The 26,805-nt window shown below is 41.3% G+C and overlaps 1 protein-coding gene across 1 annotated transcript in view; it reads right to left on the bottom strand.

Annotated features, from left to right (window-relative positions):
• nedd9 (neural precursor cell expressed, developmentally down-regulated 9) overlaps positions 1–25,834 on the bottom strand; it is a 35,715-nt gene extending 9,881 nt beyond the window's left edge. The window contains exons 1-2 of the mRNA XM_074687653.1: positions 25,629–25,834; positions 8,945–9,370 (exon numbers count right to left, since the gene is read on the bottom strand). Coding sequence (XP_074543754.1) covers positions 8,945–9,370; positions 25,629–25,640 — 438 coding nt within the window. The 5' untranslated portion in view covers positions 25,641–25,834. The remainder of the gene's footprint in view (positions 1–8,944; positions 9,371–25,628) is intronic.
• Between the last annotated feature and the right edge of the window lie 971 nt (positions 25,835–26,805).

The raw sequence follows: 26,805 nt of genomic DNA, 5'->3' as shown, positions 1-26,805 counted from the left end.
GTAGCTGTAGAGCTAGCCTATCGCTAAGTAGCAACAAAGTGCCGCTTGGTAAAGGTCACTCCAGACTGGCTGCTGTCTCTTGTGGTTTGCGCCTGTGTGCTGACGATAACAGGAAGTCTGGGCTCAGCTGTCACACCCAGATGGCAGCTGGGCGTCCGTCAGAGACCTGGGTGACCTTTTCCGCAGGTACATGTCATCGCTTTGAGCAGCAACCCTCCTCATCAGCAGCTCGTCTCAGTCGCTGCCAGATGCACACTGCTCATTTATTTCCCATCTCCACCCTCTGTTTACCCAGCAGGCTGTTGCTCCGAGGCTGCTCGGCGCTGCTGTAATTGCTGGTGGGTAAATATTTACCGCTACCAATGAGGTTGGCGTTTGTGAGGCAGCGGCGGTGGAGTGGGCAGCTCTTTTTAAAGAGTGATGACATCATAAGGAGCAGGGCAGACCTGAGCAAACATTTGTTCCCTCTAAGGTGACGGGAGGCTGTAAGGATTCCTTCAGTGACTAAAGAGGGATCAGGTTTAAACTGGTGCCCTGAGGAGCCAAATAGATGCCTTGTTAACACACCTACGCGTAATGCTGAGTGACTCACGGCTCTTTCAGCAACCCTGTGTTTACTTAGCATCCTGGCAGACTCAGGTAGGACTTTACAGCTTAACGACAGAGTCATCCGAGAGGTGTCGTCATAACATCAACAACTACCTCATGACCTTTTTATATTCTCTGGAAGGTCCTATCAAATGATGATGATTGCTCCCTTTGAAGACGTTCAGCGAGCGCTGCAGGACTGAACAATCAGAAGAATATTTCACAATTACATGACTTCATTACCGTTTAACAAAGTAGAATACGTCATTGTAGATCTGAAATCTCTGTGCTGGTTTTGAATGACAGACTTTTCATCCTCGATGGGTTTACTTACTTCCCTGAGAGACCAAACTAAATATGAAGAAGTAGCGTGAAGTTTTCATGCACCGCAAGAAACTCTGAGAACACTTGAGGTCTGCTCTCACTTTCGGGGGCGCCGCCAGATTTTGGCCCCATAACAAAATATTAAACCGGCTCCACCACTTCCTTACAGCAGATATTGTAGTACGTTTCCAGGGCTCCGGTTAGTCACGGGCCCTTAGAAAATGATTTCCCCATATTTTTCACAGACTTACCAAGCTATCACAAGGTTTAGGGCAGAAATTACCCCTACAGCAGTGTTTTTGTGCAGCAGAAGCCCAGGGCACTCGCATCAAACACCCCCTCCCTGCTCCTCTGCTGGTTTCCTCTGCACTCAGACGGGGCCAATTTTTACTTGACCAAAAAAACAAATAAACGGACACCAAAAAAATCTGATATCGGTCTGCATTCACGCTTCGTTCAGAGAATTTTCAGCGCATTACTTTCACACAAAAACACCGCTAAATAAGGCTCTAGTTCTCAGCATGTCGTAAAACGGCGCTGCCTCCGCTGCAGAGCCCCAGCTGGCTATGAGACGCTCGCCGCTTGGTGTATCAGTCTGCACGTGCGGCTTGCCAGATATAATCAAACGCAGGTAGTCTGCCAGGATGAAGAGACACGATGAGAACTAGAGCCTTATTTAGCGGTGTTTTTAGGTGAATGTAACGCACTGAAAATTTTCTAAATAAAGCGTGGATGCAGACCGATATCAGATTTTTTTCGGTGGGAGTAAGTTTATTTGTGTTTTTGGTCAAGTAAAAATTGGCCTTGTCTATATTTGCTTGATCAAAATCCACATTTTAGAATGAGATTATCAGCATCAAAATGAGTTTATTCTTCAATTTGGTGCCACTATGCCAGCCAGCAGTTACCTCCTTGCTTTGCATCCTGGAAGAAGTTGCAAAATTCCATTCACTTACTTCCAGATAAATCAACTTTCTATTTTCTATTTTCCACCATTTCTTATTTTCTCCTTCAAATCTCATTTATGAGCTATTATGTTATGCACCTTAATGCTTCTTGTGTCTTTAGACTATCTAAAAAAATCTTTGTGGCTGAAATGAATCAAAGTCTTGGGGCACCGCTAGCCTAGCGGTCTCAGCATGCGCCCCATGTACGAAGGGCTAAAGTCCTTTTTGCAGCCCCCATTGATTTGAATTTTGACTGTGATCATTTGCTGCATGTCTTCTCTTATTAACCACCCCCATGTTTCCAGTATCTCTGCAGCTGTCATATCAAATAGAAAGCAAAAATGACACCCCCACCACCACACACACATACACGCACACACAAAGCATCCTGTTTACCTCGACAAATACAACCAAGCCACACACTGTAGCTCTGAGCTCCACAGATATTTCAAAACCCTACACTAGCATCACTTTTTAATCAAAACAAACCCTGTCCAGTAGACTTTACTAACCTTTAGAACTGATGCTGATGAGCACAATCAGTTTCAGTGACCCACACTGACCCTAAATCTAACATCATTATGTTTTCATCTCCAACCCGTGCATGGTTCAATTCTGCACCATTACCTCTGTATAGACTCGTGCGTGGGAAGATTTTACAAGAAGTCATCTCTTCTTCACCTTTTCATCGAGTCCATACATGCACGCACAACCACTTCTCCCTGCTAATGGCCTGCTGACACAAATCAACAAAGCTAATGAGATGTTTTTCACGAAGGGCTCGGGTTATAAAAGACCGTCACAATGGCACTTTGAGTGGAGTGGCACTCAGTTTCATCCATGCATGTCCATGCATCCACACTTCCTCATCGCGTCTCTTGTTCTCCTTTCCACTGATGGTTGATAAAGTTGATCTCACGCAGTTTTTACCTTCAGCTCCGTCAGCTCAGAGCAAGGGCAAAAAGGAAATTGAATCAGCACCACCAGCTGTGCCCGTCTAACATGCTATCAGTCATAAATTAGGTAAAAGCTGTTGCAGTATGTAGGGTGTGCCCTTTCTGCTTTGCTGAATCACAGCACAGAAACGTCCCTTGCACTGTTTTGGGCCATTTCCTTCGCCGCTCAGAACTGCTCAATAACGTCCCCCTCAGCCACTCAGAGCGGCTCCAGCCTATTAAAGTGCCAAACTAATTAATGCAGGTAATTAACTGGTGATTCCTGAGAGGCTTACGGCCAGCTCCATAACACGTCCAAGTGGCTAAACCCAAACAGACAGCAGGCTTAATGAGGAGCGTTAAAAGAGAACACACTGATTTTAGCACTAATATGGATCATCCTTCATCCTCCCTGATCAAAGCTGCCTCCATAATCCGCTGGCGTGATTATGTGGAGAGACGTAATGTTAAAAGAAGCGTCTGACATCCAGTGTTTACTTTCTAAGAAAACAATATCATAAGACAGTTTTCTGAGAAAGGATGAGGATTATATTAAATGAGTTATGTCTCTTTGACCTCCTAATCCTCGTAGGGAAAAGACAAAGAGTCTGCAGTGACGTTAATAGGCCTGTGAGGCTGTACTGGTGCATGGCAGTACACATAGCTAGATGCTAATGCTAACATGCGAACAATACTGATACAAAATCTGCCACAGTTGCTAATTGGCACCAGACAGAAATATAAACTGGAATTGTTCTTTAAGTAACAAATTATTCAACAATTTTAAATTTTACAGAACAAACTTGTTAGAGCACCAACAAGACCATCTGTTAGCCTCTTCAAATAAAGAAGCTACTTCATGGGCTAGTAATACTAAAGATAAACAGACATTCATAGCTTACATTCTCCTAAAGAGATACTATATGAAGTTGAGATCCTACTGTTTTTATAAGAAAGCGGCTTAAACACCATGCTAGCAGCTCTTTGGCTACAGTGGTAGTGCTTTTGGATAATGCTAAACTGTAAGCTTGCTAACGATGACGATGCTAATATTGTTGGTAGAAGAATTTACCTATTTTTTCTCTCTGTCAACACCCCTATAAACGAACTTAGAAGTTAGATTTAAATGAGCCTATGAAATTGACTAATAAAACCGCACTAGAAAAATAACTCACAGTAAAGGTGAAGGCTAAGGCTATTTTTCTCGCAGCAATAAGTGGAAAAAGAATAAAACTTAAAATTCAGAACAAAAGTTCCAAACATGATAACATTTAGATGTTATTAGCTATTTTAAAGCTTGTGAAAAGGATTTTTAGGTTGTAGTAGATTTGGCGCCCCCTCTGGACAATCTGTCTGTGGTTAATCTGTTGATTCAGCACAGACAGATTGTGGAATTCCAAATCTAAGGTCAGAATTTAAGCCAAAAGTTTGGTTATTTTTTGTTTTTTTTTGGCTGGCCTACTCTCCAAAAAACTGTTTTCAGAGTCCCTATTTCACTTCTGAATTGCGGTACATAAATTAACCACTTAGAAACAATCAATTGATATTCTTCTGATCTTGATTGCTTACAACAATGAATGACTCGAAACTTTGACAACAGTACCAAATCACCAAAGATTAACCGGTTGAAAAACATGTCTTATCCAAATTTTACACTGATTGATTCTATATTAAGAAACTTTAATGTCAAAGTTTCAGTTCAGTCAAGACACAGGTCAGCAATGCTATTCAATTTGAGTGCGACCACAAAAACGCTCTTGTTTTTCCCTGAAATATGTCACATTCTTGCTTTCATTGTAATTTTGAAATGAACTTGAACCCCTCTCAGCTGGAAAGATTAAAAAGAATTTGAAAGTCAGCTTTGGTTTTGGTAATTGCCACCTCTGCTGCTTAAATGTTAACTTGCAGCAGAGCGTTTCCCTCCTCTATTCTTCGGCTCATTCATCACGTTCTCCGTTTTAAACTTCCAAGGGGGAGAAAGTCCTCTCAGTATGCGCACCGCAGAGCAGATTACTTTTGGTGGGACTTGATTTATGACCTCGCCCCCTCGGTCAAACCTCATGGGCCGGCGATTCATCACCACTGCGACAATGGCGAGCGGACAAGCGTCTGAAGAAGTCGGCCTGCTGCAGGAAGAAATAACTCACTTATCTGCTGCTGAGATTGTCGTGTGCATGATTAGGCAGAGAAAATATGACCGAGGCAAACAAACAAGCCATTCATTTCACACAACCTGGTTTCTCCCCTAAGGGGACTTTATCAAGGTAGATGGCACACCCTAAAGGCTCATAAACAGCTATCAGAGCACTTCCTTGAGTTGTCTGGAGTTTATTAAGCCTTTTGTTGCTGCTTCACCTATTTTACGGCACCAATGAGCAGATTGTATCTATGGGTATGACACAGCGACTGCAGGAAATGCCCAAACAAGGAGCATACCTCATGAAACAGGAAGTAAGGAATGAAAGAGCCGTCTGGTAGGAGTAGATAAGAAGTAAGGCGGAGATCTGTGAACTCTGAACCCAACCCATCTTTGAACGCTGTGACCTCAGAGGGGGGAGAAGTGAGAAGAAAGTGATGCAGTGAAACAGACACACCTTCCAGAGAAGGAGAAGAAGAGCAGCAGACTGAGATGAAAAATGGCCCTTCGAGAGCAGAATGATAAAAGGCGGTGTGAGCCTCCTCCGTGTGAGGAGGCTCTTTGTGTGGCTGAGAGCTCAAAGCAGCACCGAGGCCTTGAACCGGGGTGTGAGGGGGGCTGGGGGCAGCTGTTCAGCTCACCCTCCCTTGAGGGTCACCCAGGGACAAGGCTTCAGCATCAAACCAAACATCCAGAGAGGCGTAGAGCGCCAAACCTCTGCCTTATTTTTTTTTTACCAGAGCACCACACCACATGAAGAGAAAATAACCAGTCACCAATCTGGATTTGCACTGCTGGGTTGGCATGCAAACAGGAGGACACGCTCTGGAGGAAGTCTAACACTCCGCATGGAGGAGCTCGTGCAGAAACCTTTCTCTGCAGGAGTAATACGAGAAGGATAATCAGGGTGCATCCGTCCCCGTAATCATTTGGGGAAGCAAGCGTGCTTGTGTGTGTGCTCATACTTAAAGACAAGAAGATGTCTGTTTTCTATTCAGCTCCATCATCAGCACATGCAGCATGAGTCAACGCTCACGCTCTGTCATTAATATCTGCTCCACTGAGACGAGCTGTAGTAAACAGGACTCAACTCAAGGGCAAAGGTCAGGCGTTGGATTTCAGGACTGCAAAAGTAACTCTAAAAATACTCCGCTGATAGAGTTTCAAAGTGAAACTGAATTCGAACTGTTTAAGTCAGTAATCCTAGGTGATTGTTTATTTATAAAGGCTTCTTTTCCCGAAAAGATTTGAGATTGAAACTTTATTTACCCAAGCGGATCAGTTCAGATTTGCCAAAAAGATTATAAAGTACAAAATGGATTTAAATTGCTGAGAAATTCTTCCAGTCGTCTAACATTTCATATGTGAAAACAGAAAGGACACATTAAACCCTGGATGCCAGAAATAACTCTGTAAACTTCCACTGTATGATGATAAAACATTTTCCCTGAAACTGCTCTTTGCTGTTTTAACTACAGCTCTTGCTGTTAGGCCTCGACTTGAATGTGGCCACAGAAACCGAAGCTGCTTCTGTCCAGCAGTTAGACGTCACTGGAAAACAACCAAGCTCTTTCTGGACTCCTTAAACGCATAGAAGTACAACACACAGTCAAAAGCATTCTACTTTGTCGATCAGGAACAACCGCTGAAAATTGCACCACTTTCGAGAACCACAGATTGGAAGGGCGTCCAAAATTCAATCCGATCCCTTCAATAACATGATAACAGCACAGAACGTACCCTCATTAGAAGCACATTTAATTTTCCCTGTAATCACAAAATCCTTTTTAATGCCACTTCTCTGTAAATCCCTGAGGCCTTTCTGTGGAAAAGAAAGGTGCAGTTTGTGCAGGTTGATTGGCAGGTCTTCCCGCTCAGCCCCACAGCTCTGTCTGACTTTATCACAAACTGAATCACACAAAATCCTCTAAGCCTCTGGCGCCTGCTGCCTATTTACCTTGAAAAATGCACACCTTAGCTCATTTCCATGATTGCAGGAGCTGATTTACTAGAGAAAAAACACCTTAGGATATTAAAAGCTCATCCAGCATATAATTACTATCCGTCTCCTGGAGGGATGATCGTGTTTGAGGTGCTGGGACTGCTTTTATGCTTGAATAAACCCAAACCTTTTTCCTTTCCTTTCAAGCAAACAATTCCCAATGACACCTTAATGACACCAACTATTTAAATATTTAATTTCAGTTTTATACTCTCAAGAATTGTATCAAGTATTTCTTACCAATAGTATTTACCTTTTTGTTTTTGAAAACTTATTTTGTTTTTGTTTTTGTACTTGGACAACAAAGGCAGCTAACGTTAGCAATTGCTAGCTATAAAAAGCAATGCACACCCTGTTTCTTTTAGTAGCAAATGATGCTAAAACTCTTAAGTTAGCATCAAAAACAACCATAAATGGAAAAATAGCATTAGCTAGTATTAGCCTAATATATGCAGCAGATGTTTGCTAAGAGGGGCTAATAATAGCTGGTCACTAATGGGAGCTTATGTGGTACAATTGCTTTACACAGTTTTTTTTAGCTAATGGTAGCTGAAAGATAGCTTACACTAAGAAACATCATGTGACATCCAAACACTTGTGTGTGTTTAGCGTACACATGAACTAGCATATACAAATGGTGTGACATGCTGCTTTTGATGGCTAACGTTAGCAGCAGCCAATGTCTAGTCACCAGAGTTAACTAATATAAAGAAACATATATTAAGTTCTAACAACTTGGTGGAAATATACTAATTTTTGATACATTTTCTTTATTTAAACATTTTGTTTGAACATTTACTTAATCAGTAGCACTATATTCTGTTTCCCAAAAAAACATTTATTTGCTTTGTAGCTTTTTCTGAAGTCTGACTCAGCTAATGTTTTCCCTTTAGATATTTTAATATGTGCTCTTTATCCCTGTGGTCAGTCTTTGTATCACCACACACCACTCATCTCCTTTATCTATGTTATTGTCCCAGCCATTGAGTCTGCACAACATGTATGATATCACCTTTAACATTCATTCCTACTAAATCTCAGAGTTTTAGATGAATATGAACAAATTGAATAGTATTTGTTCTATTGTTTGCCTATGAATCAGAACAAATGTGAGCACAAAGCAGCCGTTTTTTCCCATGTGCTGACACAGGCTGTATTTTCTAGGGCAGTTGGACATATATACGCTCCAAATGATAGGCCACACAGCCAATAAAAACACAATTCTGCATCACATATAATGGTCATTCTCCCTGAGTGATTGTATTTATATCCACACTGTAAAGACCCATGCCAGCGTATGCCAGCCGCCCTGTTTACAGCAGTTAAATACAGAAAATCTACTTTGAGGCAGCTGGGCTCCACCAAACCCCAAAAAACAGCTCAGTGCTGTTTGCTTTTCCACAGGTTTCTCCCATGCTCACTGCCCTCACTGCTGCACGCTGTGTGCCAATATACAAGAAAAGCCAAATGGGAGCCCTGCACAAAAACACTACCCTGCTCTGTGGTGAGCGCCAGGCCCGGCACACCCTGTCCACATCTCACATCACAGACCCACAATCTCTGCAGCCACTCTGCTCCACGTGTGTGTGTGTGATCACAATGATGGGAGTCGTGGCAGGCATGCAGGAGAACAGGTCACGGTGTAAATGCATTGATGCCATGTTCTATCACATCTAATACCCACACTCATCAGTAAACCACACCCACCAGAGAGGGGTTATGTTATAAATCCTCTCTGATCTCAAAGACCGGTCTCAAGAGGTCAGAGAAAAATAAATTCCCTATCACTTAACTCGTCTTTACTTAATATCATACATGCTTTTATCCTCCACTCTACAGTTGTATCTGGTTGATTTGACAGATGTAAAACAAAAACAGTAAGATCTTTAAATACACAACACGCATGCTGCTTTCTGCTAGCTTTCCAAGGTTGATTGGATTAAATGACAGGATGATGAAGGTAGTCATAATTTACAGTTTTTAAAAGAGTCTGTCTTTCGTTTTGTCTTACCTTGCTCGGAGTGTTTTCAGCTGCTAGCGTGCTCCTCGGTGGCACTTGGTAGACGTCTTGTCCAGGGGGAACCTGGTAGATGCTCTGCTGACCCTGTTGCTGTGGACTCTGAAGGGATGGTGGCACCTGGTAGATCCCCTGACCTCCAGAACCAGGCTGCTTCTGATAGGCCGAGCTCTGAGGGGAGGACTGGGCGGCGTTGGAGGCGGCTGCTGCAGCAGGCGACTGGGCTTCAAACATGGGTCCGATCAGCAGTTTCAGGCGGTTTCCAGGAGCGATGCCTTGGCGGCCGTGCAGCGAGCAGAGCCACCAGCCCTCCAGGCCTCCTGTGTTCTGCTCAATGACAGTCAGGATATCCCCTTTACGGAAGGCCAGCTCCTCCGGGGACTCCGGCACGTTGTCATACAACGCTTTAGCCATCAGGTTCTACGAAAGAAGAAGAGAAGGGATTGATGAGTTGCTTCTTTGCCAAGAGTTACTCCAAATTTAATTTAAGGTGCTGTGAGGGCTTTCATGTTACATTGATTGCAGTGACACCCGTGGCCGGAATAAATAGCGTTTTATTCCCATGAGCACCATCACCCTCTGTCGTAAAGATGGGACTCCCACCAGTTTGTGCATTTGTTTTGAAAGGAAATGAACGGATAGTGGGTCCTCTTTTTAACTTAACTTATCTTGTTCAAGATAACATTTTTGATTCATTTGTAGCAACCTAGAGCTATTGTTTAAAATAAAACAACAAGCAAACTTTTCAAGCTCAGTTTGTAGCGTAGCTTAGCCCGTGTTCGATCATTCTGGTCCACATGATGTAAATAGATTTGTGCTCTCATGTTGTTGTGTTCTCTCTCATTTAACTCATTAATAGATAAATATATAAAGACTAGAAAAGCACTCAGAGAGCGCAGACCTACACCAAGCATATTGTGATTGTCATCAACACTTTAGTCCTATTTTAATGTTATACTTCCTTTCAGCAGACTGTCTTCTACAATTTGGTGTTAGTTGCAGGTTTGTACGATGATTTGTTACCTGGCACTGTTGAAAATTATGATGACCCAGTACATATTTCATATTCTGGATCTTTGTGACCAGAATGTTGCCAGGATCTGGATCGTACTTTTGCATCTTTTGCAATTATAGTGATCTTGTCTTGTATTGTTTTGCAAAGCAACCCGACCATTTATCATGGAGTTATATACACATATGGTGAAACCGGCCCTATCTCACATTGATAAAGAATCCTTTACAAAATTCCTGGATCCAGACAGTGATCCAGATCACCTCCAAAATGTAGTCACTTCTTCCTTATCCCGTTTTGAAAATTTCCTGAAAATTTCATCAAGATCCGTTGATTCGTTACTTTCTGAGTTATGTAGTTGACAGACAAACAGACGGACAAACTCTCCCAAAAACGTAACCTCCTTGGTGGAAGTAACTATTTCAAGGTCACTCATAAAATCCACGCAGAGCCTTTGTAATTTGAGCCACAACCTTGCCTAGCCTAGCACAAAAACAGAAACAGGCGACTCTTCAATGGCAGTTTTCAAAGTTTATCAAGAATGACTTTCTAGTGAGCGTCTCTCTGCTCTTCAAATTAGCATTCAGCATCGCATTAGCCTCCAGCTCCACACCAGATGTCTTTCAAACCAATCTGAACTTGATGGGATTTTCTCAGCTTGCGCCCTGCTCCAGGGCACAGTTATCTAAAGGGCCAGTGAGGGCTGAGGGATAATGACTCCAAAACCACAGATTCTGGAGATAGAAAAAGCCCCAGAGTGTGCCACTTGTACGTATGAGAGAGCCATTTAAGACTAATTGCCTCAGTAAATGCATCAATCTTTTCCTTTTTGCCTTTATTCACCCAGGGAGGGAGTTAACTGAGCATGAATACTCCTTTTCAGACGCTTTACACTCAGATAATAAACTTCAATCGTGTGGGAGCTCCCCTACACAACAACAGCCCTGTACTGTAATCTATGTAAGCTCTATTAGCACAATAAGAGATTAACTGCCTTGCTCAAGGGCACCTTACTGTTACATACACAGGGAGGGTGGAGTAGTTATTGTTCTGTTTTCCAAGCTTGTCTCATTTCCATGCAAACAGCCACACGTCTTTATTTTTGCAGCACCACTTCCTGGTCAGATGGCTTCTTGTAAACTTTAAAAACACTTTGCTTTTTGCGCTGTTATTTCCTCTGCTTCAGCAGTAAAGTGGATACAAACGTCTTAGAATAAAGATGAAACAGCACAGAAACAGCAGGGTAGGAACCACACTCTAAATCTTACCAGGCTGTCACTTTTAAAGCTGATTTAATCCAGCTCACTTTCCTGCAAACTGAATGAAAAGAGCTGAGCAGATGACTAAATGTGATTCCTCAGCATATTGAAAGCTTTATGCACATTTGGACCATAAAGAAATGCTTTTACACAGTGAGGATCACTTGAAAGAAGAGTCTGTATTTTTGTTTCGTTATATCCGCCTCGCCCTGCAGTAGCTCACTGTGGGAATGAGGAAGCCCACCATGTGGCTGCTGCTGGTTAGAATCTGTCTTGAACCCTCGTTGGCCTTCCTCTTTCCGACACGTCGAGTTCCCATGTGAAACTCTCTCTACGAGTCACATCGTTATCTCTCTCTGCGGGGCCTGGGCTCCCTGGCTATTGTCTGACGGTGCTGTCTGTCAGGGCCATTAGCCAGCAACACCCAACGCACAATTACACCATCACAATCACTCCTGCCAGGGCCACCAGCTAAGCTAGCAGCAACAAGTTCGACCGTGACCCAGAGAGGTGAGCGCTGCCCGATGGGAGCCCATCCTGGATGTCTGCTCAGTCCAATAATTTGATCAAGGCTGGCAGAGGCATCCATGAGGAAACTAAATGCTGATTACTCTGATTACAACTGCAGCTCCAATTAGAGTCTGAAAAAATGCAGTCTGGGTCATAAGATGTTGATTTTAGAGATGAAACTTGCAGCAGAGAAATCACATCTAATGCTGGATCATTATCATGTTTTTAATCTTAGATCTTGGAGCAACATTTGCCTGAACATTGCTGATTTAGCTAACCAATAGGTTCTTAGCATTATTAATACCTGATCTGGCAGACGCTGAGTTACATCCCAGTCTGGGCAAGTTTGACTTTTCTGACTTTCGGTCTTCTACGACATGTTCTGTGATGTCAGTGGTGCTGACCAATAAGTGCACAGAACCCTCTTAACACAAAGTTTACGAGTGTAAACAAACAAAAGGTGATTTGGCGCCAAAAATCAGAGGAATAGTCTGTCAAGCTCTGGGCATGTCAAGCTAAAATATTCTGTAGACACCGGGATCTATCCGGCGATTCGGTTAATGTTTATGACCGTGTTTCTTTGAAGTAGCAGCATGACGTGTTTTGATTTTCTCTACAACCATGTTTCTTCTCCTTTTTTTCTACTTGATGCCATTCATCTCCGTTCTTCATTTTGATGAGTAACTGCTGTTATCACTAGCAAAAAAAGCATAAACCATATGAATTTGTAGTTTTTCCAAGTTGTATTCAAAACGAGTACGAGTCACACTGATTCAAGATGTTTTCAAAAAGCACATTTATTAGAAAACTCAATCCACAGAAACATGACCTCTGTTAGTTGCATCATGTTGGTTAGCTACACAAAGAGGTCACTCCACCAAAACAAAGAACAAGCACATTTAGTAACATATGAAACTTATCTTTACAGCAGCCCTGATCACAACGTCTCAAAAATGCTCATGATGATAAAATTACTGATAAATGGATGAAAACGGACAACTCAGATCTGAGGAGGTAAATCAAATGAAATCTGAGAGGCCTTTTACCTGACACGTATACATGACTTAAAAGAGGCTGGTGGTCCTGATGCTGACACCTGCTCAGCATCTGATGCTCAAAGCAGAGATTAACCACCTCTTGGACACAGGTCAGCACATACACAGCCTCATACGTCTCAACTTGCTCTAGAGATCTCTGCAACCAGTAGCCAAAACATGCATTTGCCAACCACACCATCACATCACAAACCAACATGTGTGCACTCCTACACTCATGAAACAGGTTCTGAAAACCACTTCTCATCTGCACGCTCTGCACAGGATACATACTGGTGAAGGGAAGAGGCGAGAGATGAGAGACTGAGACCCAGCATCCGTCCTCTAAACCGCACTGACACGCTTGTTTCTCAGGAACGCTTAACACCTCTGAGACTAACAAAACAAACTCACAATTTAATGTCCCCTCAGCAAACACCTCAGAATTTAAGATGTATTGTTTATTCTTGGTTCTTGGCTTTTTTGGGACGTTTTTCTTGCTATTTTTTTCCTTTTATTTCTTAAATAAACGACTTAAGGCCCCATTTTCATGATGTTTCATCCAAAAACGCTAAATAGCAGTAAATTTTAGCATTTCAAAATAACCTATATTGGTGCTAATAATGTCATTTTAAAGTGTGGATTAAAATTGGGCCTTTTATCTAGAAGGGAAACTTTATAAAGATCACTTAGAAACTCCTTACAGCTCCTTGAATGCAGACTCAAAGTTTCGGATAAAAAAAACCATGACAACAAAAACATTATTAAATTTAAGACCATTCTACACCCCAAACAATGTCAACATAGATACATAGAGCCTAGTTCATCTTCGTGTAGACATTTTCAGATGTCAGTCAACCTTTTGAGTTTGTGGGACAGAGAAACACCAACATCATCTGCAGCTGTGAGTCTGCAGACCACAGGGACCCCAGAAAGGATCCGTTTGACACATTTTCACAGAGTTGTTCTCATTGTGGTTTGGTTTTATTGCTGCTAAACTTGTGGTGAGGTGAGCGTAAAGACAAGGAAATCATGATCACTTTATAACATCACACCCTGGAAAGAGCAAGTCACAGGTGACTGTAAGCCAGTTTCAAACAGGATGACGGATACAGTTAATCTGAGGGGCAGTGTAAATCAAATAATCTGTTAGCTTTGAATGCTAACACTCTGAACATGCAGCTCCTTTTGAAGTGATGCTCCTGTTGTTGAGTTTTCATTTAGGTCTCATCTCAGCAGGTGAAACTGAATATTAAACCAAGCGTCTGATATCAAGATGTAAACAGAGTTTAGTCATAACCAAATGACTCCAGCTCTCACCACGGAGCCTCCTATAAACACATGTGTTTGCAGTTTGTCAGTAGGCCGACAGGCAGGCGAGGCCCCTTCTGCTGCTGCCACAGATGAGCTTCCAGGAAGTGATCTGTTATGAGTCGGCGAGGCGTTGGGCTGCTTCCTGGAAGCTTTTCTGGTTATGACCTCAAATCTAAATAAATACCAGGCTGGCAGATCTGAGCACACTGACTGGGTAACAGTTTTTTTTATGGTTCTTACCTGTAAATTTCAGGCCAGAAGCAAGGATAGGAGTTACTTTTGTATATTTTTCTATTTTCTTTGCTTAAAAATGTGTAAAAACAATCTCAAACATTAAAACTATGGCTATTTTGTCACTTTTTGTGAATGATAGTATGGTTGCCGCAGTGTCTTCCTGCTTCCCCGCTGCCTCTGTGTTAAAAATTTTAATATTTTGAATGACCACAGAACTGGAATTAACTAGATAATAATTAAGATTATTTAATTATCTAATGATCGAATAGTAAAAAAAAATAGATTCAGAACAGTTGCTGGACTCAACAAATGGTTTCAGCTACTGTGACTTTAAATATAAAGCTAACGAACTTAGCCATAGTTGCCGTAAAAACAGACCGTGTCCAGACAACATTGCCATGAAGATAAGATAAAAGAAAGTATTTAATTCTCAAAGACATGCATTAATCTTATATTTCAGGGTCTCTTGGGTCCCAAACCGTCCTCTGCAATAAGAAACCCTTTCACAGCCTCATCTGTTTTTGTCATTAGAGAGTGAGAAATCTTGCAAAGCTGAGACGTCCACATTTGCACCTGGGACCGCAGACCCAGCTGTCTGAGCCCCTCTCTGCTCTGACTCATGCACCTCTACGTCAACAACACTCTTTTTTTTCCCCTCCAGCGTCTCGCCTTAGCACAAACAGTATAAATGTCCTCTCATTCATGTGGAGAGCCTGCGCTGACCGGGCCAGAAATAAAAACTTATGTAACTCCACAGCCTGCCTGTTGAAAGGTCCCACCTTTGCTTTCAGTGAGAGTGCTTTTAGCTCTGTGGCTCTGGGATCACATCCATTTACTGATAAATGAAGGTCGCTTTGGCAAACACATTTACACGTACATGAAATCTAGAGAAAAAATCAACCACACACAGGTTAATGCGTCAGCCCTGATTTTCATAAACAAACCTGCTCTGACTGTGAGAATAACGCCGTACCTCGTGTGAAAATTAGGGCCGTACCACTGCAACACGTGTCCCGGGGTGGTTCCGCGGAAAAAGGGGCGAACCAGCACACTCATTTGGCCTCATTTCTGCTGGTTAAATATAGAAAATAATTATAGTAATGACGGTAATGAGGACCTGATGACATTTACGAGCCGTTCCTGGGAGTGCGGCCTGCTGCGGGTGAGAGCCAGTTCAAATAAATGGGCCGTGTGAAGGGCTCATGGGAAGCGATTCAGGACTCGGGGTGCACGGTAATTTCTTCATTTGGACAGTTTTCAGGGAGGCTGACCCTCTGATTACAGCCTCTTTACGAGCCAGTGGCCGTGTATTAACATAATTACACAGCAGGCTTGGTGAAACCTCACCGCCTCAATTTCTGAAAGAGTTCAGTGGAAAAATGTCACAACTCTTTTATTATGAGCAGATAACATTCAACACGTGACCTGAAAATACCAGACAATGACTGACTGATTGATTGTGCAAGCAGCCATAGATCAATGTTTATGACACAGCTGCAGTGGCATGGAAGAGATGCAATAAAGTGGTTTACAAATCAATATTTTATTCCAGTCCTGTGGTTATACTGATGAAGTGAGACTAAAGGCAAACTGTTGGTAAACAAACTGATGACATTTGACAGAAACATTTAACTAGAACTACTTTGATGGGATTCTTATGGACTATTTTCAGACAAAGCAAAACATACGAGTACATTAAAATTTGTTTTTGGATTACTACATGACTTTTTACTAATCTTATGGCTACCTAGGGTGATGATGACTAATACTGGCCAAACTCCCTTTTCTTTAAGGCTTACATCTTTCGCTAATTGGAGCAAAGTCAGAGACAATCACATCATGTCAAGTCAACCCACAAAAAATAGTTATGGCACATTTAGCTTCTGCTTGTTGACACTGTAAGGCAGCATCGTATTGGTAAAACCTTGGTTTCTGTTAGCATTTTTTTGGTAAAATATTAGCCTCTGTTTGCATCATAGCAGTAAAAGCTTGATTTTTTGTCAGCATCACATCAGTAAAAATGTGAGTTTTTGTTTGCATGATATTGGTAAAACAGTGAGTGTCTGTTAGCATCTTTTGGTAAACTGTTTTTTTTCTGTTAGCATTTTTTGGTAAAACAGTTTTTGTTAGCATCATTATAGTGGAAATGTGAGTTTTTGTCCGCATCATATTGTTAAAACAGTGAGTGTCTGTTAGCATCTTTTGGTAAACTGTTTTTTTTCTGTTAGCATTTTTTGGTAAAACAGTTTTTGTTAGCATCATTATAGTGGAAATGTGAGTTTTTGTTCGCATCATATTGTTAAAACACTGAGTGTCTGTTAGCATCTACTGGTAAACCGTTTTTTTTGTTAGCATTTTTTTGTTAAACATTAGTTTCTGTTATAATCATTAAAGCAGAAATGTGAGTTCTTGTTTGCATCATATTGGTAAAACAGTGAGTGTCTGTTAGCATCTTTTGGTAAACCGTTCTTTCTGTTTGCATTTTTTGGTAAAACATTATTTTCTGTTAGCATCATTAAAACGGAAATGTGAGTTTTTGATAGCATTATACCAATAACATTGTGTTTCTTTTAGCTTCATATTGCTAAAAATGTGAGTTTCCGTTAGCACTGTATTGGTGAACACTGTGGCTAAAACATTAGCTTCGTTAGCATGCTAATTCAGCTGAACAATGTGGAGGTTTTCAGATGAGAGCAACTTTAAGTCGCTACAATGAAGGTAAAAATCCACCAATGCTAACCGTCAAAATCACTGGGACTACTTTTTTAATGTATACATACACAATTTTTTTTATCGACAAAAATCTTTCATGTTGTATCTGGCTTTTTTTTTACAAAAGTATTTGTTTTTTTTGTTTTCTTTTGCTACTGAAATTCTTCTGCATACATTTAAGTTTCCTGTCCAACATTCAGAGGAAGAAGCACAAGCCCTTACACTTACTGAATACTACAGAAAATGATCACATCATGTTGATGCAATGGTTCATCACAGACCATTTCAACATTTTCTGACTGGTTATTGCTACATTCACTTATTAAAAACCACATACACTTAAAACCTCTAGGCTATAAGAAAAAAAAAAGTCTTCATTCATTCAGCTGGGTGCTGAATAAAAGGCTATTGTGCCCCCAGTGTAAATATGACACCCACCACCTTCCCTCTCTCTCCTGTGATTCATGAGGTGCAGCCCTGCCAGTGAAATCTCCACACCCTGAAAACATCCAAACAGCAACAGCAAGGCTGGCGACCATATCTCTGGCAGGAAATGATGCGCCATGTTGCGTCTAACCACACTTCATGCAAGCTGTGACAAAACCACAGATGCTTGAAAACATCTCTAGCTAAGATTTTTGTTTAGTTGAAAGGCATGCCTGGTTGAACCTGAGTCAAAATAGCTGAGTTGTGCAAAAGTGTGCAAAATTTTAGTCCTCTTTGAAGGTTTTTATGCAAAGTTTATGCACATCTGATAAAGAGAGATCACATTCTGCACATGGAGATGACAAAAAACAAACTTTTTTTTTTCCAATCAGACAGATGAGCCAATGACTGCAGGGAAATGATTTTGGAATAAAGCATGAACAAGACACAACAAGACAAAGGAAGTGATTAAAGTCAATTCTTGGTATAAATGACTCTTCTCCTCCTCCTCTTTACTCACTGCTTCATCACGTTTGTTCTTACCGTGAAATAAACTAGAAGGTAACTTGACATCATGCCCTTCCCTAGCCTGAGGCACTTCCTGCAGAGCCCAAAGAGATCCAGGCTAACGCTGACCCTGTCCCTCCTCAATGACAAGCAGAACCTATAATTAAAGTTGAAAACCACACTGGAGGTTTTCTGTCAAATGTGTATCAAGTTCTGCTAGCCAAAAGAGCTGCTGGGTAAACATATTGTGCAACATTGCCGCTCATATTCTGCTCATTCATCCTGAAGCAGCAGGGAGACAAACCGTCCTTCAGTTAGAGGACTCCTGAAGTGTCTGAGCCGAGCTATGAATCTCTGCTCGCTCTGGAGACTTTGTTCTGCGGCTGACATTGACCTTCTCCCTAAAAGAGCAATTTACCACACCCAAGGGGTCACAAAAACATCGCCAACACACAAAAACAACAGTGTGGATGGTATTCGAGGGGCCCCAGCCAAGAAGTGTTGGCAGAGGAGAGCCATGGATTATTTCCAAGCCGGGCATTGATGCCAAACGAGGGTACAAGAGTGCATGGTGGTAACCCCCAGAGACGGGAGCTAATCCCTCCAGGGGGGAATAGCCGAAATGTGAAATATGTCTCATGGTATCTCTGCAGGGCCACATTGAGTGGTTTTACATATAGGAATAGCCAATGAGATGGAGATTCCCTTCAGTGTCTTCCTGATTTCACGCTACGTAAAGATGTCATGGATACAAAGAGGCCGAACGACAGAGGCTGCCATCTTCTTTTCTTTGTAGCCTGAAGGGTATCAGAGATAAAAGAGAAGTCTTTTGTTAATAGGAGGGAAAGATCCACTCGTTTAATACTTAAGTGCTTAGGAAACAAATACTGATGATACTTCCAATGTATTTTCTGTTATTTCTGTGGTCAGAGGAGATAAGGGCTGGATCTCACTCATATTTGAAATCATTTAACGTGGGAATTGCTAATACTATTCTTTTATTTAAAAAACCACTAAGTAGCATTATTCTGCTTTGAATATGCCAAAAATTGGTTAAACTTTTACCAAATAAGATTATATTCTGTCATTGAGTCTAACAAAAGCTGTGAAGCATTGCCTTTGAGATGCTAGGATTGGTTAGCTTTTAATCACCTATTAAAACAGGTAATAATTAGAAAAACAGTCAATCTTGACTAATTTTGCTCAGCTGTTAGGATGTGTTCCTCATGTTTATTTCCAGCTACAGAAGCTGTGGCAGTCCAAAGCAAAACTCAACCTTTGACCGACCTTAAAGCATTTTCTGAATGCCATCATAGGATGTTCCAAAGTAACAAATTTTAAAGTCGTTTCAGTAAGAATTGGAATACTGATTGACTGAAGAGTCTTATAGTAAGCCAATACTCAGATTACAGTAAAAACAGAGCATCATTTTTGTATCGCTACTAGGGCTGAACAATTAATCGATTTTAAACCGACATTGCAATGTAACAGAATGCAATTTTCAAATAGCAAGGGCTGCAATTAGTAAAAAAATAAAGTTTCATGTACACAGACCTTGAGGGAATGTAGTAACTTGTACTTGTTCTCCCTTAAAACCAGCAAAAGTCAAAATGCTGTTTTCTTTTCTGGCAAAAAAATAAAACCCTGTGAGCAACAAAGATCCATCCATTAGATTGCAGTGCCATACCCCTTGATGCTATGGTTTGTTACTCTTGTTACTGACAATTTGAGGTCAGTAAAATTATATAGTGTTCCTTCTTCTTTTTTTTTTCAATAAAGAAATGCAAAAAAGACTTGTTTAAATGTTAACAATATCTTTTGTCATGTTTCTCATACTTTAAACTTGTGTTAAGTGAACAATGCAGAAGATAAACGCCTCCACTCCCCCACCCCAAAATAAGGTATGCTAAATCGCAATCACAATATTGGTCTGAAAAATGGCAATTGGATTATTTTTCAAAATTGTTCAGCCCTAATCGCTAAAGATTTTGCGACTGAAGATCGTGAAAATTGGTTTGCCAGGCGTGGATAGGGATACTAGCCGCAACCGCAACACAGTAAAGGTGCTGACTTTCATCTGCGGTTATTTACATCCAGGTAGTAAAGTAGGGGTATGTCATACTGGGTAACTCACAGTACCATACAATATGATATGCAATACTTGGCCAAACAATAGACTTTTGTGAAAACTGCTCTCCTCTGGTACAAAGCATACACAGTGGTATTAAGCTGTGGTCAGTAAACTCTGTCACTGCTGCCATCTAATGGAGTTTTGGAGTACTGACAGTGAAAGTCAAATTTGCGGAGGAAGCTATTTAAAGTGCATTATTTATTTAGTGAGAATATAAATATTCAACCCCCGGGATGAGGATATAGATTGGCATTGCGAATTTTGTCCTAGCCCTATAGTAGAGTTCTACAGCATTGTGGCAATAGCTACTACCCAGAGACGCAGCACTGACTAGTGGCTGGAGGCTGTACTACAGATTGGACACAACATGTTACAAACAATTTGGGCTTACTTACAACTTTGTTATGATTAGCCATGCCATTAATGTCATTCATGTTATTCCCAATTGGGTTATCCATCAATTTAGTTATAAAAATTGGTTCAAAAATCGAAGATATGTTTTCACTGACGACTTCAACTACCTAGCCTATTCAAAGCTATGAAATGGTACAACATATAAAAGCCATTCACCACTCACCAAATTTCAGAAACGGTAGGAGACTTTTCGGAAACACTAATGTAGAGGCCATGATTGCTTTCTGAGTAGATCTTCCTATTTTCTTTGCTGATTGCCTAACTCGAATGATGTCCAATAACATTTCCAGCTTGCTTTCAGAAATCTTGTCCTACTCTTTGCTTTTTTCTTTAGTTGGTAGTGTTTTCTGCAACCAAATGCCAATGGAAAACCAACTCTGTTTCCCTGAGTATTCAAATTGCAAGAGTCCAGATGGAGATATTTTTGTTTTAAAAATGCTGTTGTGACATTGGAGAAGTAGCTTTTATCACAAACAGTCGGCCAAACAAACAACGGAGTCTGGGTTGTATCCACTGGTATGTCAACACTTTTCTATCCCAGCGCTCCCAGCTGTTGTGCCTCCTCTTATCTGCCACGACGACACTCTCCTCAGGGTCGTTGAAGCTGGCAGAAGCCTGCTACATCTTTAGAGATGACCCTGCAGAATAGTTGGCATTCCTCAGGGGGAAGGAACAGGGTGGCGAGAATTATTTCCGCCAAAGGTCAAACATGGAAATGATTATGTGCATTGTTGGTGATGCTGGGTAGACTCTCACCCCTCCTTTTCTCTCCTTCTGCCTATTTGTCTCTTTGGCTGAAATGAACACACAATAAAGTCTGTCTCCCTGCTGACCGTTTTCAAATGTTAATGGCTGGCTCATGGTGCGAGGGCGCAGCAGGGGGATGGAGGAGGGTGGGGGGCTATTCATTCTCGCTGGGGGAGAAGCCCTTCAAGCAGACTGAGAATCCTGCACAGGAGCAAAGATGTAGCACAGAGGCGAGTAATTCTGCACTGAGAAAAACGCTGAAATAAGTCAGAGTCACAGCATGAAAATACCACGACATTTTAACAGGCAGTGTGCTGGTTAAATGGTCTACGGGATGGCTTGTGAAAATAGGAAAAAGCTACATGGAAAAGCTATTTTACGGTTTAGGAGTGCGCTTAAAACTTGCAGAGGCTTCTAAAAAGGTTAAACAAGCAAGGGAAAGGGATTGTTTGCCTGGTTTTCTTTCAGGAGAATACAAATGTCGCCCAGTGCACACCCAGGAGAAGAAAAGCTGCAGTATCCCGGTGTGCCTTGCCGCCAGACTCATTACCGATGTAAAGGGGCACCTTGAAACAATCATGTGCATCTTCCGAAACAGCCTTCCCACGCACAATCGCCTGGAATGCTCCCATTCTCACGGGGCGCTCCTCGACCTCCATGCTCCCATCCCCCCCAAAAAACTCTCCACCCTTTACATCCAACTCTGTTTGCCCTCTTGTTCCCCCCACAACTTCCTCTTTCTTTCATTTTCCGCAGGCCCCTTTCAGCATCACAGATCCTCGTCCTCCTCCCTCTCAGAACAATGTCTGCCCCACTCTCCTCCAGCCATTTTTTACTTTTTGGACCAGCGCCTGGAACCTGAACCCATAAAAAAGAGAAACACTAAGGATAACACACACACACACACATATTGGCGAAGATTTGGGTTCACCTAATCACTCTTCTTTGTGGTTGTAAAGCTATTTCTGAATCAGTTACGTCAGCTACAGAAGAATGGGCTAAAAGGTTGTGAAAGTCACTGGGCAAAAATGCAAAACCAAAAACTGTTTAAATCTTTTTTGTTTAGGAAGTTGTGTCAAAACAAAATGAAAGCAGTAGTTTGACTTTTTTAGGAATACGTTCTTAAACGTTAGGGGATAATTGATATTAATCTCATAAATTTACAGCGGGTATTGGGACAGTTAGCTTAGCATAATCACTGAAAAGATGTGAAAACAAATTGAGACTTATCACAAAAAATGAAGTTTCAACTTTAAGTTAAACTCTTAATAATAGTTAAGTTTTACTTTTGATTCCTGATCAAATGCTAAGCTAACAGGATGCTAGCTATAAGCTTATCTTCAACAATAGTACAACCACATCATTAAATTGTAATAAACTTGCTTGGAGGAATTGTTTTGTTACCTTTGAATAACCGCATGCTAGCTTTTGCACAGTTCTTCTACTGTTTATGCTGAGCTAAGCTAAGTGATGCTAATTACAGGCCTAGAGCCATTGAGACAGAAACAGGGAAAAGAAATCGATTATGTAAACTAACGTGTTAAATAAAATTTTGGTACAACCTCTGGCAAAATTATCTAAAAAAGTAAAACTTAGCTACATTTATGCTAGCAGTAGCTTCAAATGAGGTTAGCATAGTCCCTTAATAATAACAGAAAAGTTTTTTTTTCTTTGTGTAAAATAAAAGTTATGTTAGCTTCAGATGTGCTAAAAGATGATTCTATATCCTTTGAATATTACAAGGCTAGCCATTTTCCTACCAGCCTGTATGCTAAGCCAAGCTACATATTCCCACAGACTGGGAAATGGCTAATTTCCAAAAATGTTGAACTATTCCTTCGAACTCCCTCTGGCATCTTCTTTTTTTGTCTTCTTTGACCTCACTGCCGCTACTGCTAGGTCACCTGTTAGAGGTGCCCCCTTCACACCCAAACACCCGTCAGAAAACCATCTCTGTTCCTGTAGAGAGGTGAGAGTGACGCAAACGGGAAGGCTGAGTCTGGCAAGATTCACCCCAGGACATGTGACGGCTGGGGCGCCAACCTCCGGGGCGACCTCATTAAGCTTCAGTTGAAGCATTTAGACTCTGGGAGGAGAGAATCGCTTAATATAGCTGTGAATTATTCAGAGCGGCTGAGATCAAGAGTGAATGCTGATATCTGATAGGGGACAGAGTTCTCTTTGGAATTATTTAACACTCTTAACTGGATAGAAATGGGGTAAGTCGATCCAAGACGAGGCCTCTTTAGTGGCCTGATTTCACTCTTTTCTTCTCGCTATCCAATGTGTGTACTCTGAATAGTGTTGCATAATTCACCTTTGTTTATCATCGGGAAAGGGCCCTCCGCATGCCCTGTCTATCAGTGCGATAAAAGCAAACAAAGATGTTCAGAGTATTACGTCAGAAAGACAGGGTAAAGGTAGATAACAGCTTCAAATCACAGTTGTTTTAGCCTCCACAGATCAATCTCCTGATCAGTGTGACAGCAGTGATCAATACGTCATGGTCAAAGCTGTTTCAAATCTGTGCTATGCCCACCCTGCTCTGCCAGCTGTGTACTAAACAGGACAATGAGTCAGTTTAGGAGTATGACGCAGAAACACACAGCGTGGACGCCCTCCAATCACCACCACACCCTCCTCAACAGTGACACCAAGCCCAGTACACGCAGAGACCCAAACACAGCCTCCAGCTCGAGTCCAGACTCTGGGCCAAAAGTCTGGAAAAACAGCTACTTCACACTTCTGGAAACAGCCAGTGAGGGGTTGAAGCCACAGCCCTCCAAAGCCCTGAGTCATCCAAACACTTAGCACAGTTTTGCATGAGAGAGTACAGTTTCCTTATATGGTGAGGCAGAACAAACTGTGTTTCCCAAATATTTAAAAACTCAGGAACATTCACAAAGGAGAAGGAAACATGTCAACATCTACAAAAGACAATGGAAAGCCTCCAGTACTTTAGTTGAAATAGAAAGTGAGCTGCCAATCAAATGAACAAACCTCAGTGACTAATACTGACACATAAAACAGAGGCTTTGATTTGCTAGATCAGGGCTGATCAGAGCATCTCGGGAATTTTATGATTCACTTGTAAATGAAAGTGGAAGTCAGGGATGTAATACAGCATGACAGTAAAAGTAGAACAGTTTTGGTATTTTAAAAGTGTGTCAACCTCAGATTTCACTTTGCTGTTTATTCCAAAGAAGCTTTCTCTTTATTATGTTGTAGTTGCAGGATTGTTGCATCAGTATAATGATGTTTGAGTCATTTCACTAATTCAATAAGCCAGAAAAAGACTTTCCCCTTGGGGGGGGGAAATGAAGTCATTCATAGAAGGGGAATTGAAAAAGTTAGCTACCGCTTCCTTTTCACCATGTATTTTATATTAAAACTGGAGTTTTTAACCTGTTATAAAACAGAGACTGCTATCAATACTGATGACTCTATATGACCTACAAAACCAAACCAGGCCATCAGAGAGAAAAATGATTGTTACTTGTTCATCACTTTATCCGCATGTTGTCACTCACATAGGTAAAATGTCAGACAAGGCATGTTATGCCAGATTTAAAGCACTTATTGAATGCTTAACATTTAAAATAACAGAGAAGGGTTTTTTTTTGTCTGAAAGCAGAGCTTACATGAATGACACAAACAGATATGTTCACAAGGGGGTGCCAAAAGCACAACCTGAAAATTCCTCACAGGAGCCTTGATATGTCAAATTTAGTATCTATCTATTAGGAATTGTTTTCTACATTTCAAATTTCACGTTTTTTGTTCATATCACCTTTATACAAAGCTAGTCGTAACGAATAATAATATTAATAATAATAATAATCCAATGCAGCTCAGAGTTTTTATAGCTACCAAATAGAAACTTAAATTTAAAAGATCTACACAAAATAGGTGACTTTTGGACGAAGAAAAAAGGATGACTACATCTACTACATCTTAACATAATTTTTAAGAATTATTTCCTTTAATTTTAGCAAAGGGGGGCAGGGTGCCACGGGGCAATGACTTAGTTGCCCTCAAACCGTATTTACGCCCCTGTGATGGCAGTAAACGTAGCCCGAGGGTAGAAAGACAGGCAGGTTACGGGGAAATGACAGCAATTACACATACAAACTAGAGATGTGTCACTCAAAGAGTGACTCTTCACTCTCTTGCGGTTTCCCCTTTTTTAACAACACTCTTTAGACAGACCCGGGTGCACTTCACATTATCGCCTGAATCCAAAGTTTACAAGTGTCACTATTCAAGCTCCAACGTCCGCTCATCTCACAAACCTTCTTAGGAGCTTGTTGGTTGTACTTAAGTTATAAATACCAGGAGACATAAACAGGACAGAATCGACCTGTACCGCTTCACTTACTTTGTACTTCATCTCGCTTCTCTTCTCCGTGACTCCAGTAAAAGTGAGAAATTAATCCGTATTATCACACCAAAGAGCTTCACATCTGTGGACTGCCTGTCGTGTAATTTTGAGCGTGGTTAACCAGCCATCCAGAGCTTTATAGACAGACAGAAGAAACATGCACGTAGGTATCTCACTGAATCCGGACCGCTTCTCTCTACTCCTCTACACCAGACTGCTGCTCACCACATTGACGGACCAACGGCTCATCTGCATAACTCGCTGCTGATTGGTCAAACGAAACATCCACTTCCCGCCCCCGACCCCCCCTTACCCGCGCGCCTTGCTCTGTTGAAAAACTGACGTCATTTTAGCAGATTAAATCACACTTTATCTGTTGACGTCTGGAAGTACAAATTTCTGAGCAAGAAACTTATCTATCAAGAAAAAAAAACTCAGTCATGTTGTAAATGAGTTTAAAAAATATTTCTCTTTTTTAGTTTTTTCTCCTGTAGTTTTGTGAAGGCCTTTTTTTTAACAGTCTGATCAGAAAAAAAGTATGCCAAAAACATCCATGTGCCATTAAATATGCTATATATTTTTTTACCTGCTAAAATTAGCTTTTTTGGGGACCATGAACCAAATATGTTTTTTTATCTACTAGCTGTACCTGCTACATCTCTTTATATTAGCTTTATTTTGGCATCCCAAAAATGAAAATGTGACTCTGGGCTTGTCTCCACTTGACACACTTTCACTCATCACATTTCAGGAAGTTCCACGTGATGTAAAATGTTTCCTCTGAAACAGTAAGGCTATACAAGTGAAGGAAGTGTAATTATACTGTACTTTTTTTCTGCGAAAAGATGAGTCAGATGGTTCAGGGGAGAATTATAACACTGGGTAGCAATACCCTTTTTACCCATAAATAAAAACACCACAAATAAATCGACACAAGCTTTGAGTTGGTTCACGCAGTACATGGAAGTCATACGCCTCAGCTTCTATCAGCTGACAGGCTGCTGTTTGAATCATTGTCTCCAATCCTACACAACCAATCCTGGCATCTTTCAAACGACAAAGCGGTCTTTTTAAACATGTTGCCCTTCATACTGATCCCTGCAACACCTATGCAGCACCACTCTGCTGATTTAATCTACATGTCTGTTTTTACTTTTAAAGAGAATTTGAAATG

The sequence above is a fragment of the Halichoeres trimaculatus genome, unplaced genomic scaffold, assembly GCF_033239565.1.
Source record: "Halichoeres trimaculatus isolate MK-OKI-2021-1 unplaced genomic scaffold, fHalTri1.1 fHalTri1_scaffold_14, whole genome shotgun sequence".
NCBI classification, from domain to species: Eukaryota; Metazoa; Chordata; class Actinopteri; order Labriformes; family Labridae; genus Halichoeres; species Halichoeres trimaculatus.
The sequence above is the reverse complement of the archived record's forward strand: the minus strand, read 5'-3'. Positions and strand labels throughout refer to the sequence as shown.